A 14,440-nucleotide genomic window follows, 5' to 3' on the forward strand; every position below is an offset into this window, starting at 1 on the left:
ATTTAAATAAATAAATATCATGTATTGTATTGTGTATTTTTTTTTTTTTAAATAAAGGTCCGAGTATGTATTTTTTTTCATTGTGGTTAAATCAGTTAGTATATCTATTTTAATATTATAGAATGAATAAATAAATAATAAAAAATATCGACAGGTTTATAATTTATATATTAATGCAGACCCTACAATTTGATTTTATTTTTCCTTTAAAATTGAGAATATTAAATTTGGGTCAAGAATATGAAACAAAACCCAATAAATGCAAACATATGAGCGGAAACCACGCGAACAGATACCAAAAACATTGGGGACTGGAAAATGGAAACAGAGGAGAGGAGCGTACCTCTCCATTTTCCAACACTTGGGCGGGGATAGGACCGCTTAATTTCGAAATAAATTTGGCAAACGACTGATTAAACAAATGCCCAAAGATCGACAAATGTAAATATACAATTAAAAAAACCACTGAAATATGTTCATTCTTAGCTTTGAAAACATCGTGGACACTCACCATCACATGCTCTGGACTCTGCTTCTCTTGAAAAAGAATTAACTTTTACGTGCTTAAATCCCCCAAAAAAAATTCATTTTCTTCGATGGCAGAAATTAATGTGGGTTACTTTAAAAAGTTATTGCAGATAGCCACTAATGCACATATTCAAATTTTATCAAGAAACTCGAAAGCCCAGAACATAAATTTCAAATATGCACCTGTATAAGCTTCCCTGAGTAAAGAGAGTGAGGATTTTTGCAGATTATTTAAGATGGGTCGCTTCAAGATTGGATCATGAGTTGTTATCTCTTGATCTTTTGCCACAGGTGATGTTTATGTAGCTAGTGACCCCCTCTCTTAAAGCTTGGTCTTTGTCTGGTCATTTTATTGTTGATTTACTTCAAGTAGAACTGATTTGGCTATCAAGAATGACGTGATGTTTGAAGTTTGTAATGTTTAGCTGCTGTTTCATTTTTAGTTTGATTCTCTGCTATTTTTCCTGATTTTCTTGAATCTTCCCACTCTAGTAATTTCAACGAGGGCCACTTTATTATAACGGAGTGAGGAAGCTTACGATATTACAATACGACAAGACTTGATATTTTTCATTCAGACAAATGCAAATAAATTATTTACGAGTGTCTCATGCAATTAGTTCTATTTCTACGAATTGGAAGAGAATATCTTTTTCGGTTATAAGTGCGTGCGTCCGTGTGTGATCATCTAAAATTTTCTTTACCTCCTTTTTCTTTCCTGTTTCTATTATTATTATTATTTATCTCAAAACGGTGTTTTGCAGATAAACACTTCATTAGATTGTGAGCTTGTTTGACATTTGGAATGGAAAAGAGGAAGTGGTTGTGGAAGAGGAAATCCTCTGAGAGAAGTCCCAGTGAAAGTGAAAGCTCTGGATCAATTTCATCGTATTCTGACAGACACTCCGATGAACAGGTAAATCCAACAGGACATTTGCCTCCTCAAATTTAAAAAAAAATTTGAAATTTTATGCATAATTTTCAAAGGATATAAGCTTTTTCCCAAAAATTCATTTAGTCATCCCATATTCTAAACTTTTGTGCTTCCTCATGTTTATGTTGTGCTATCTTTTGCGCTGTCGATGAAGTGTCACTATTGAATATCTCCGCTTGGTTCATGGGATTATTAATCAACCCTGTTACGCATTTGAAACCTCAAATTTTTTATTCTTAATTGTTGTATTATGTGTTCTTGAAAGTTGTAGACATGCTGTAATATTAAAAAAGTTGTATACATGCATAAAATTCCTTTAATCTCAGTAATCCTGATCTTTTAATCTGAATCATTAACCTTGACATTGAAGCTTTGTTGTTGAAAACCTTTGATGAAGTAGTCCAATTAAGGTAAGGCAACCATACATGGTTGGTTTCTGCAGTCAATTGATTTGTGGACTGGGTGTCCTTCATTGTACTAATTTTTTTTGCTAATGCTAACATAACGATTCAAGTATTTTAAATCATGCAGCTGTCCATCCAAACTGCACATTTTGACAGTGGTCACATAAGAAATCATACGGGACATCAGGGGAATTATTGCTTTCTAGCAAACTTTGATTTGTTTCATTTTTTAGCAGGATGCATTGAGAGAATCTCCAAATAATTGCACGCAATCATCAGAAGTCACGTCTAGTTTGACAATCATTGATGATGAAGTGAAAGAACATTTGAGGAGTTTGACAGAAAAGTTATCAGCTGCTCTAGTGAATGTCGGTGCCAAAGAAGATCTAGTTAAGCAGCATGCAAAAGTCGCTGAAGAGGCTGTTGCTGGTAAGTCTTGCATTTAGTAACACAAATTGTTAATCTTCCTCCTGTCTGTGTATTGATTTTTCAGTATGTAGGTCTTGGATTAGAGCCACAATGGATGCATATGATGGAAACAAGAAAAATATGCTGGATGACTGACCTCCACCCCTCCTTCATATCTTCTATATTACTTTGTCAAATTTTATTGACTGTAATTTTCACAACGTATGAATCGCTGATAAGATGTTTGTAATGTATTTTATAAGTGTGGATGTGGAGAACTTCAATGCCCGCTGCCCTTCTTTTCTCCTACTCTTCAACAGAAAATGTTAGGAAAAACAGAAAACAACCTCCCTAGAGAAACAGCATTGTGTTATTCGGTAAATTTGAATACCTTGCGACTCGTAAGGAACAATATATGTCAACCTTACGGGGGAGTGAGAAAAGCTGTCGCCCATCCACTGAACCAAAATAAAAAAGGTCAAGTTTCATATTTATGTTTTCTAAATAATATTAGTTCCGTTCTCCTTAAATACAGTAGTAAGTGACCCCTTAACTGACATTCAAATAACCATGTCGAACAATATATGAACATTGCTGGCAACATAAGAAAATGGAAGTGAACTAGAAGTGGCCAGTTTTTCTGGCACAGAATTTTCTTCTTTTTACGTTATTAAATATGACGAATCCACTGTTTTTGAATGCTTATTTCACCTGTTAGGCTGGGAAAAGGCAGAAAATGAGGTGGCTGTATTAAAACAACAGCTTGAGGTTGCACTGCAGCAGAACTTGAAATTGGAAGTGAGAGTCAGCCATCTTGATGGTGCCCTGACAAGCAAGAGATGAGCAGGAGAAAAAAATCTCTGATGCCATGGTTGAGAAAACTGGCGAGTGGGAGTTGACAAAGGCTGAACTTGATAAGCGAATCCTTGAGCTCCAGGAACAAGTAGAAGCTGCCAGAGCTGAGATTTCTACTTCTATTCTTGAGATGATGCAGAAAGAAAACTCATCCCTCAAGCAAGAGCTTGAGGCTCGATGCAAGGATTTGGAAATTATATTGATGGAAAGGGATTTCAGCACCCAAGCAGCTGAAACTGCCAGCAAGCAGCAGCTGGAGAGCATAAAAAAGATTGCCAAGCTCGAGGCCGAGTGCCGGAAAATTAAAGCTGCAGCCAGAAAATCATTTCTGGCCAACAACCAGAAGCCTGTCCCGGCTTCTTCTTCTTATGTTGAATCTGAGACAGATAGCCATTCAGATGGTGGGAAGATAATGATCACATTAGACCTTGATGACTACAACAGGAAGAGAAATCGGCATAAGGCAAGTGGGTCGGACTCATGGTCATCTGTCTTAGTATCCGAGCTTGATAATTTCAAGAATGAAAAGCCCGAGTCTAAAACTCTAGCAACCTGCAGTGTTGAAATTGATGTGATGGATGATTTTCTGGAGATGGAACGTCTTGCAGCATTAGGTGACACCAAGGTTAGCACACTATCTGCTGAAACTGTAGCTGCTAATAGAGAATCCATCTCTGTGGATAATCCTCCTAAAGCCGAACTTGAAAGATCAATTAAACTTGTAACTGAGATGGAAAAGAAGTTAGAAAAGATTGGAGCAGAGAAATTAAAACTAGAGAGAGCTTTAGATGATAGTCATGTGGCTCTCAATGCATCGAAAGGAATGCTGGTGGAGTCCAAGATCCGGTTGGAGGAGCTGCAGAAGGAGTTGGCAGCGGTGACTGGAGCGAAAGAATCACTTGAATATCAGCTCGTAACTATGGAAGCTGAAGCAAGAACCATGTCTTCTTGTGTTGTTTCTTTAAAGGCAGAAAATGAAAAAGAAAGATCCGTAGCAGCAGAGTTCAAGGTCAAGTGCCAAGAATTGAAGACGGAACTTCAGCACGCTGAAACCGAGGTCCGGTTGGAAGAGCTGCAGAAGGAGTTGGCAGCAGTGAATGAAGCTAAAGAATCCCTTGAATATCAGCTCGTTAAGTATGGAAGTTGAAGCAAGAACCATGTCTTCTTGCGTTGATTCATTAAAGGTAGAAAATGAAAAAGAAAGATCCATAGCAGCAGAATTCAAGGTCAAGTGTCAAGAATTGGAGATGGAACTTCAGCAGACAACAACTTCTAATGGTGAACTAAAGCTCAAAAAGGTCAGTCATTATTTCCACCTAGATTTAATTATTCTAGTTCTTTCTTTTGATTTCAAGTTTGTAGAAGATACATATACATACATATATATGAAATAGCATACCTTTTTGGTGCAGGAGGATTTAGTTGTAGCTGCTGATAAGCTTGCAGAATGTCAGAAAACAATTGCATCCCTTGGAAAACAGCTTCAATCTCTAGCAACATTTGAAAATTTCTTGATAGACACTTCCAACATGCCAGGGCTCTCCTCAGAAGCACTGCTTTCAGGTAATGGAGAGGTATATTGGTCACCATATAATGATGTGAACGTGCCAACAGATGGTTCGTATCCATCAAGAATATCAATGGGGAGTTGTAGTCGCCCTGAAAATGGGAAAAATGAGGAATCACCGCCATTCTCGTCTTCATCAACATTAGCCAACATACGACATCATCTGCCAAGAATTGCAAAGGATTTGGGAAGTTTTTCTTGCGAAGCAAGAACGATATCGAAATCAACCATCTTCAACACTCGCCAATGAGATTTTTTATACATTTAGTTAAAGAAATGGAATTCTAAGATATTTAAATGTGTTAGAGTTGATAATTTATTAGGATGATAGCATCTGAATATAGGTTCGTTCCATACTAAGTCCTCATCGAATATCTTGTAAGAATTTAAAATATTTAACGACAATTATAAAAACAAAACAAACGATGTTTGGATGTTTTGTTTGCTTGAGAGATGTCTATAGGTGATATTTGAGGTTTGTGAGTTATTTTAGAGGACGAAACTCGGAAGTGTTTTGTATTTTTTTTATACATATAAAAAGTTTATAAGTTGTCGAAAAGAGCTGTTTGACCATGTTTTCAACATCTTATTCTAATATTATTTAAGGGCCAAAATATCCCTACTAATTTTATAATATCTGAAATTATTATTCTAATTCCATTTTTTTAAGCTTTCCAGATGAATCCAAGAAAATAAACTATAACTTTTACGTTCTCTAATTATTAATATTTTAATAGTAAATTATTATTTTCCTTTCCCCTTGATAGTTTTCTATTTTTTTATCGTTATTATTATACTTTATTTATTACTATTTTCCATCGTCCCACAAAATGTCTCCCCTGTATTATGTATTATCCAGAAAATTCACAACACATTTTCTCGGGATAATACCAATTTTCGTCCTTTTCGTTAACTGCTTTTCCCATTTCAGTTCCTCATGATTTTTGACGCGTAAATAATCCTTCATGTTTTCAAAATATTCCCGAATTGGTCCCTACCGTTTACCTGATGTTAAGATTAACGTTGACTCTTTTACCTTTTACTCCCAAACTCTACAAGAACCCTAACCCGCAAATTAGACGTATGAAGGAAAGGGAAAGGCGAACTCGAAGAAAGGGAAGGGCGAACTCGAAGAAACACCACCGATTTCTTTTTTGAAATTACAGTTTGGTATATTTGCTAAAGTGGAAGTCGGTAATGACTAAAAGAAGTATAATGTCTCTTGAATTCACTCCGAAACATTGCATTTTCAAGCTCCAAATTATTATGTTGCTTTACAAATAACTATTTTAGGTTTTTATAAGGTTTTTTTTATTTGCTGATTCATACGAGGAGCGCTTTCGAAATGGTCTCGAGCCCGAAAACATTGACAAGGTTCATGATGGTGACATGATTTGGAGCCACTACATGCTTGTGTCCTTTATAACTTTTTTTTCCCCTAAATCTTTGGTAGGAATTTTTGAGGCTGTGGTTCAGAGATCATTGCAACCCTTATGAAGATGAGGTAAATTACTCGATATATAAGAATGCTTATATCTTTCTGTGTTGAATCTAACTCTGAGGACGTTCTTAGGTCTTGCCCGAAGCACCCAAAGAGAAGGTTCGGTCGACCCTACCCCTGCTGGCACTGCCTGCAGGGATCGATCCAACGGCTCGGATTTTTTCGAGCCAATATTTTTTTTTTTTTTACAGGGAGGTGGGCCCGGATCACTCATGTGGAGTGATCCGGGCCGTTCATTGCCCGTGCAGGCACTGCCTGCACGGGTAGGTTGAAACAAACCCCCGAAGAGCTTGTTTCTGAATTGGCTTGGCGGTACTGTATTATAATGTCTATGTTTTGTCGAGCTTTGTTTTATACAACTCAAAATGAAAATGGCGCTTTTGATGACTACGGGTATATCCTCTTGTACGAGACTATAACAAAATCAAAATTCGAGATTCCCACCTCACAGGTAAGTGGAAATGTATGGTATCAATGCAACTTATTAAATACTTCTTAATGTAAAATTTTGGGTTCTGTGCAGGAATCCATACATGATCGAATATCTGCAAACGTTTCACGGGCACTTTTGTCTGCGCCGTAGAACAACAAGTGTGTGTTGTGGAATTACACTTGACGCATTCACGACTCCATCCGCGGTAAACTATATACATCATGGGCATATCTTTATCGAAAGTTAAATTTGGCTATTACAGAATACTACGTTATTGTGCATGATTCGTGGTTTTCCTTACTGTTTAAACTTTCAATAGTTCACGCACCTCCATACTTGATAACTTCATAGCATATATATATACATTAAGAAATATGAGACGCCAAAGATTTGAACGAAAATCTTCTGCAACAAATGCTCTTATGTGTCACAAAAGCTATTAAAATCCAGAAATGTGCAATGACATTCGTTCTATAAGCTGTTAATCTAAGATAATATGATGATGATACATTGCATTTTCAAGCTCCAAATTATTATGTTGCTTTACAAATAACTATTTTAGGTTTTTATAAGGTTTTTTTTATTTGCAATATTATATTAAAAGTTTTTTTTGAGTATTTATAACTATTGATTGAAGTTGTTTGATGATTTTTTAATTATTATTTTATGTGCAATATGATTAATAAATAATAATTAAATTGAATTTATAAATACAAATAATAGAGAAGAATTATTAATTTCTAAACTTCTTTGGGTTATTTATGTTTATATGATTTCTAAGGGTAGCTTAGTAAAATTTTAAAATTCTAAATTCGAATCCTTTTTTTCTACAAACAAGAAATGAATTTGTAAATATCATTTTTAAATTTTAAACCAAACACCAAATGGAATTTCAAATACTTGAATTTCCAAATCCAATTCCAAATCCCACGAAATCCTCTCAAATCTTGGTTGTCAAGCACACTGTTACTAATGTTTTAATTTTCAATATCATTACTTAATTTAATTTTTTTAAATAATATTATTATTCATAATTTCTCATATATTTTTATTTAAATATAGATATTGAAATAGTATCACTGAAAAATATATTAATATATTTATATGTGTAATTAAAGTAATATTTTACATTAAAAGATAAGAGTACTTATATTTATTATTTCATTAAATATAAATTTAATCGAAAAAATGTAAATATACAATGACATAAGTATGAACTATATAAGTATTTTTTTTTGTTATTCGTTAAATTAAATAAATAAATATTATAAATAAAAATAATTATTTGAATAAAAAATTATCTTACTCACTTACTGCTTTCATAAACAAATGATCACGTGAGTGACACGTGATATGAGTCACCGTTAATCTTAACGTCAGGTAAACGGTAGGGACCAATTCGTGAATATTTTGAAAACATGAAGGATTATTTACGCAGTCAAAAATCATGAGGGACTGAAATGAGAAAAAACGGTTAACGAAAAGGACGAAAACGAGTATTATCCCCGTTTTCTCACTGAAGTAATTGTTTTTAAATTTAGATCGTGATTATGCGAAGTCCCTTTATATGATTAAAAATATTAGAACATATTTGTTTCTTGATGGTGGCATGGCGTTTGCAGCTTCATTTATATCTTGTTTTAATAGTAGTTATAACTGCTTTTGCCGTTTCAATATGAGCCGCGCAGTTGGGTGGCGACCTTTTGGTTGCGGTTGTGCAAAGATTTCCGGACCCGGATTCGGGGTTTTGTTGCAGAAAACGAAGAAGGCTTGGTTGGACCGGCGTCGTATTAATCTTGTAGTTCGCTCTCAACTCTCCAGTTCCTTGTCTCTGAACATTGGTTTATCTTTTTAGTCTATTATTGATGGCAAAGTATAAAAAAACAATCTTTATATATATATGGGTGATGATTTTGGAATTTTGAGTTCGTAACTTGGATTTTGAGTTGAAAAATCTTCGTTGGCTTACAATGATTGGCTATATCATTTTGCAATCTAAATTTCATTAATGAATATTATTGTAATATATCACCACATCCTTCATCCTTGGTCGGCCTGTTGGGTCAGCATCTAAGTTTAGTTTAATTATGTTGATGTGGACTTCAAAAAATAGATGTTGAATTTGAATATCTGTTCTAAGGTGAAGCAGGATGATTTTATTATTCTGTACAATAATTGATTTATCCTTCTTACCAATTTGATGAAGAGTGTTGGTCCCCGTGATCGTGATTCTACACATCTGCCATGGGTTGGACCGCTCCCTGGAGATATTGCAGAAGTTGAGGCTTATTGCCGGATCTTTAGAGCTGCAGAAAGGTTTCATAATGCTTTAATGGATGCCTTATACAATCCACTGACTGGGGAATGCAGTGTTTCATATGACATGCCATTGGAGGATAAACCATTGTTGGAAGATAAAATTGTTTCGGTTCTTGGTTGCATGGTATGTCTCCTAAATAAAGGAAGGGAGGATGTTCTCTTGGGGCGTTCATCGATAATCAATTCATTTCGGGATGTGGATAAAGGTGTAATGGACGATAGCCTTCCTCCACTCGCTAATTTTCGGTCTGAGATGAAAAGTTATTGTGAGAGTTTGCATGTTGCCCTTGAAAATTATTTGACACCTGGTGATAGTCGGGGTTTAAATGTTTGGAGAAAACTACAAAGGCTGAAAAGTGTGTGTTACGATGTTGGATTTCCCCGAGAGGATGATCAACCTTGCCAGACATTGCTTGCGAATTGGGGACCCGTTTATTTGTCCACCTTGAAAGCAGAAATGCAACCAGAAAACTTTGAGGTTGCGTTTTGGAAGGGTAGCCAGGTGACGGAGGAAAGTTTAAAGTGGCTTCTAGATAATGGATTCAGAAAAATCATAGATCTTAGGGCAGAGATTGTGAAGGATAGTTTCTATGAAACAGTTTTGGAGGAAGCTATTTCCTCTGGGAAGCTTGAACTGGTTAAACTTCCAGTTGAAGTTGGTACTATACCTTCGCTGGAGCAAATTGTGCAGTTTGCTTTATTAGTTTCAGATTCAGGCAAAAAGCCCATACATGTCCATAGTAAGGAAGGGAGACGGAGGACGTCGTCTATGATTTCTAGATGGAGGCAGTACATGGATCGAATTACCTCTTATAATCAACAAGTCATTAGTACCGACGTTCCATTCCAAGATACTCGAGGTGTTGAAGATTCCAAGGTCTCATTGAGCTATGAAGAAGGTGAATCTTCTGATGAGGGAACAGGGTCATTTCCCGAAAAATCTGGGGAATATTTTTTCCCCTTGGAAGTATTGAATGGTAGAGACCCTCGTGCCTCAGAAAATAAATTAAAGAGAAATAAACGAGCCCATGATACCCCACCAAATAATCAGGACACATTAATACAAACTTTTAATGGTGAAACAGAATCATTGGTAAACTTCTGTGTGAGCCCGCTAGAGTCTCAATTACCTCCACATGATATATTCTCCAAAACAGAGATGTCCAAATTTTTCAGGAATTGTAAAATTTCACCTGGAATGTACTTTACTTATGAAAGGAAAAGATTGGATATGCTTTCTGCATTAAGATATAAATACAATGGGTCATTCTCAAAGACAGAAGCAAACTCTAGAACCAGTCTCAGTGAAGAAAACACTGTGAATGGGTCACTTGGAAGCATGACATCTTTGAACCAATTGATTGTACCTTTTAGTAATGGTTCATATAATGATGTCAGCATCTTCACCTCGGCACCTCCTCGTGATGGAGCCAACAGGGATAAAGTGCATAGCTTGAGTAAAGATTATGATTCTAGAACCCCTAGAACGGAACTAAATAAGTGTGTAAGCACTATGGTAAATACTGGAGAGCGTAGGGTTGAAAGTTACCTCTATTCAGATGATGACAACTTGGATATGCTTGAAGGAAATATGCGTGTGTCGTGAGATTGCAGTCAAGAAAGAAAGCAGAGATGTTTTTGGTCCGAACAGATGGATTTTCTTGCACGAGAGAGAAAGTAACAGAATCTTCATTAGCATTCACTCATCCTAGCACACAGCAGCAAATGCTTTTGTGGAAATCTACTCCAAAGACTGTATTATTATTAAAGAAACTTGGCCAAGAACTCATGGAAGAAGCTAAAGAGGTAGCTAATCTTTTTGGCACAGAAGCTTTGCGATCAGCACACGATCTTTTCTATTGATAAATATATAGCATGTGTTACATTCCATGAACAGGAGAAACATGCTCTTACTTTGACCTTTAATGGCCTCTAAAAGAACAAACTTAAGACTCTGATTCTAATTAAGAATGTTAAATAATTCTTCTACTTTAGAGAAAAATGACAGACTTGCATGTATATTGGAAAAAGGATCACATGTATGCACGATGATTATTTTAACTATGAGTTAGTGATGTGCAAATTAGAAGGAATGGGTTTAGAAAGTTACCAAGTTGCACCTCGAATAATGACCATATTTACATATAAAGAAAAGATCTGGTTATAAGCATCTGAATTTGATTGTGTTTTATCGGCTGGATTGTACAAAACTGGCGTACTATGGTTTTTTGTGGAGACATCATTGTATATTTTCATACACATCTTATTCTGATTCCATTTACCTTAGTTCTGTATTTAAAACATCTGGTAATATCTAGTTTTGTGTAAGCTTTTTCAATTTCATATAATGCAAAAGAACAAAATTTTTGTTTGAACCAAATATAATATTGTCAAAAAAGATTCAACCCATTTTTTATACAAAAAGCTAGAAAGATCTCATGTACTTTGATACAAGCCTTGTAAATGATCTTGTTTATATTGTTTTATTTCTCAGGGGTTTTGCAATTTTTATGGCTTACTTTCTTGAATATTAATGCTGCAACTTTTCATGTTCTCTTACTACGAAAGTCATTAATTTATCCATTTCCTTAGGTTTTCAAATTTACTTTGTATTCACGTGTTTTTACTCCAGGCTGCCTCTTTCTTGTATCACCAAGAGAAGATGAATGTTCTTGTTGAACCTGAAGTTCACGACGTTTTTGCCAGGATACCAGGTTTTGGCTTCGTTCAGACTTTTTACAGTCAAGATACGAGGTGCGCAAACTTTGGTCCATTTCTTTAATTCTGGTTCGCTCCTTTTTTCATTTAAAAATATTGTTGTCTGAAGAACATTATTCATTTTACTAGAGATGTGTAATGATTTTCTCCATTGTTCATATTGGCTACTGCAGTGACCTTCATGACAGGGTAGATTTAGTAGCTTGCTTGGGAGGCGATGGGGTCATACTACATGCATCGAACTTATTTAGAGGTCCTGTTCCTCCAGTTGTTTCATTTAATCTTGGATCCCTTGGGTTTCTAACTTCCCATACTGTATGTCCCTTTCCTCAACCTTCAATGATATGGTGCTAAACTACTTGCACAACCTTTTCTTTGACTGTTTTTGTAATTTGTATCCACAGTTTGATGATTTTAAGAATGATTTGAGACAAGTTATCCATGGGAACAACACAGTTGATGGGGTTTACATAACTCTTAGATTGCGGCTGCACTGTGAAATATTTCGAAATGGGAAAGCAATGCCCGGAAAGGTATTTGATGTCCTCAATGAAGTTGTGGTTGATCGTGGGTCTAATCCATACCTCTCAAAAATCGAGTGTTATGAACACGACCACCTCATAACTAAGGTAAAGTGGTTAGTAATTCCTAAGGTTTTGGTCCTGTTCACTGTTATACTATGCTATCTTTCTGCTGAGGTTGATACTGTTGTGATCGATAAATGTAAAGTTGGTGCATTAGGTCTTTAAGCAGTATCACTGCTATAGATATTATTTATTTAATAAAAAAGTACATTAACGAATTGTAAGACTTTGATTCATAGGAGGTACTTTTCAGCCTGACAGACTTCATCATTTCCTGGACAGGTACAAGGTGATGGAGTTATAGTGGCCACCCCTAATGGAAGTACCAGCTTATTCCACAGCTGCAGGAGGTTCCATGGTAAGTTTCCATGGGCATGATGCAATGATTGAGAGCTTCATGTGTGGCCGCTCGAACATCGAAGCAAACTATTTTGTATGGATAATTAAGTTACAATAGAAGATGGATCCTCCCACTTGCTTCACTTCAAGCATAAACTCAAATTTTAGAATATTGCTTGTGATTCTTAAATTTTGGTGAAAGAAAGTAAAAACTCTCAAGTATGAAGTTCCTCTGAGAATTTCACAGGACTAGGAAAATTACTAGTGTTACAAATCTATGGTTGTTAATTAGATTTTTATGATATAATATTGATGTTTAAGGAAATTCCTCTCTGACTGTGCTCTTTAAGAATGGAATCATATAAAATCAAGTGGTATTGAGAAAATTGGATATGAATTCCAATTTTTTGTTATATTTCCTTGATTGAAATTATCGAGGGAGTTAAATAGTGGTCTTAGTGCAGTTGATCTTGTGTCATGTATGAGGACAAATATTTGTAACGGTGACTATCCCTTCATGCAGGTACATCCAAATGTTCCGTGCATGCTTTTTACACCAATTTGCCCACATTCTCTCTCATTCAGACCCGTCATCCTTCCAGATTCTGCTCGTCTAGAGTTGAAGGTATCTGTTTCTTCAATTACCAGACATTCCTTAGTTTATGTTATTCATGTGTTCTACTACGGATTCTATATCATTTTCAGCAGTACGTTCATAGTTACCCAAGTTTTGGTCCAGCACACCATCTTGATTTTGTAGCACCAAAAGTCTAATGCATAAACATCATTTGCAACATGATTTGTCGAGTTTGTTTTCCCTACTTCACATTATGGTAAAGCGCATATCTAAAACTGGTCTGGTAATTGCTGCCTCGATATCATCTTTCTAAGAAGTGACAAGTGAAATGGAGGAGAGACTGGGAAAATCCCATATGATATGACCCAACGTCTTTACAAGTCACACTGCATGTTAAGGCAAAGTTTCGTGTTCCTCTCCAGGACTTCAGGGTCTCCTAGAAATGGGTTGATTTCGAACTCTGTTTGAACTTAATGGTTTGGAAGACCTGGATATTCAATGTTTCTATCAACAATTATCTAGAAATAATCTGCTCATTGATGTCTGGATGAGGCGTCTCATGTTATGATTCAATAATTATCATTTCTGTCTTTCACTGGTGCAGATTCCGGAGGATGCACGAAGCAATGCTTGGGTATCGATTGATGGGAAGAGAAGGCAACAACTATCAAGGGGAGATTCGGTTAGAATATCTATGAGCCAACATCCACTTCCTACCGTAAATAAGTCTGACCAAACAGGCGATTGGTTTCGAAGCTTAATTCGTTGCTTGAACTGGAACGAACGACTGGACCAAAAAGCCCTTTAAACAACATACGACACAATACACTCTACATTTCTTTACAGATCATAGTTGAAAAGGTTATAGATTGCTCTTCAGAAAGAGCATTATGATTATCATTATTTTTTTAATAGTTTGCCCGCGATGATTGACGTGGCTTAATAGAAACCTCAAGGTCTAGCCTGAACTTGCTAACCAGGAGTTAACCCAAAGCCCTGGGATCCATACTGAACTTGAAACCTTGGCTCTTATATACTTCCCGCTTTAGACATACTGTTCCAAAATAGTTGTCTGTCTCGCGTATCGGTTAATTGTGTATATTTTTATTTTTTTTATTAAAACTGGTTTTCAGCACCCTCAGTTTCTGGAATGCTTTCCAAACACAAACTCGGGATAATATAGCAGTCGGCCACATTTCCATTTTCATATAAAAAGTATCCCGCATGCTGGAAAAAACTAATGTTACTCCGCGCTATATATAGATGCAAGCAT

At 35.9% G+C, this 14,440-nt stretch overlaps 2 protein-coding genes and 2 long non-coding RNA genes across 4 annotated transcripts; all 4 read left to right on the forward strand.

The window, feature by feature from the left end:
* Positions 1 to 555: 555 nt before the first annotated feature.
* On the forward strand, positions 556 to 5,056 carry LOC142553803 (filament-like plant protein). Its single transcript, XM_075664313.1, is given in 8 exon segments — positions 556 to 819; positions 1,293 to 1,444; positions 2,103 to 2,295; positions 2,993 to 3,101; positions 3,103 to 4,261; positions 4,263 to 4,427; positions 4,542 to 4,854; positions 4,857 to 5,056. Coding segments are annotated over 7 exon segments (2,178 nt in total). The 5' UTR covers positions 556 to 819; positions 1,293 to 1,333; the 3' UTR covers positions 4,985 to 5,056.
* Positions 5,057 to 6,013: 957 nt separating this feature from the next.
* LOC142553821 (uncharacterized) lies at positions 6,014 to 6,293 on the forward strand. The gene is made up of 3 exons (XR_012822011.1): positions 6,014 to 6,070; positions 6,150 to 6,200; positions 6,270 to 6,293. It is a non-coding gene; the product is annotated as an uncharacterized LOC142553821 (long non-coding RNA).
* Positions 6,294 to 6,589: 296 nt separating this feature from the next.
* Positions 6,590 to 6,965, forward strand: LOC142553814 (uncharacterized). The gene is made up of 2 exons (XR_012822008.1): positions 6,590 to 6,648; positions 6,721 to 6,965. It is a non-coding gene; the product is annotated as an uncharacterized LOC142553814 (long non-coding RNA).
* Positions 6,966 to 8,144: 1,179 nt separating this feature from the next.
* Positions 8,145 to 14,314, forward strand: LOC142553835 (NAD kinase 2, chloroplastic-like). The gene is given in 10 exon segments (XM_075664347.1): positions 8,145 to 8,484; positions 8,839 to 10,543; positions 10,546 to 10,755; positions 11,582 to 11,703; positions 11,841 to 11,982; positions 12,072 to 12,296; positions 12,534 to 12,578; positions 12,580 to 12,609; positions 13,114 to 13,215; positions 13,772 to 14,314. Coding segments are annotated over 10 exon segments (3,072 nt in total). The 5' UTR covers positions 8,145 to 8,197; the 3' UTR covers positions 13,976 to 14,314.
* Positions 14,315 to 14,440: the final 126 nt, after the last annotated feature.

The sequence above is a fragment of the Primulina tabacum genome, chromosome 1, assembly GCF_025594145.1.
Source record: "Primulina tabacum isolate GXHZ01 chromosome 1, ASM2559414v2, whole genome shotgun sequence".
NCBI lineage: Eukaryota > Viridiplantae > Streptophyta > Magnoliopsida > Lamiales > Gesneriaceae > Primulina > Primulina tabacum.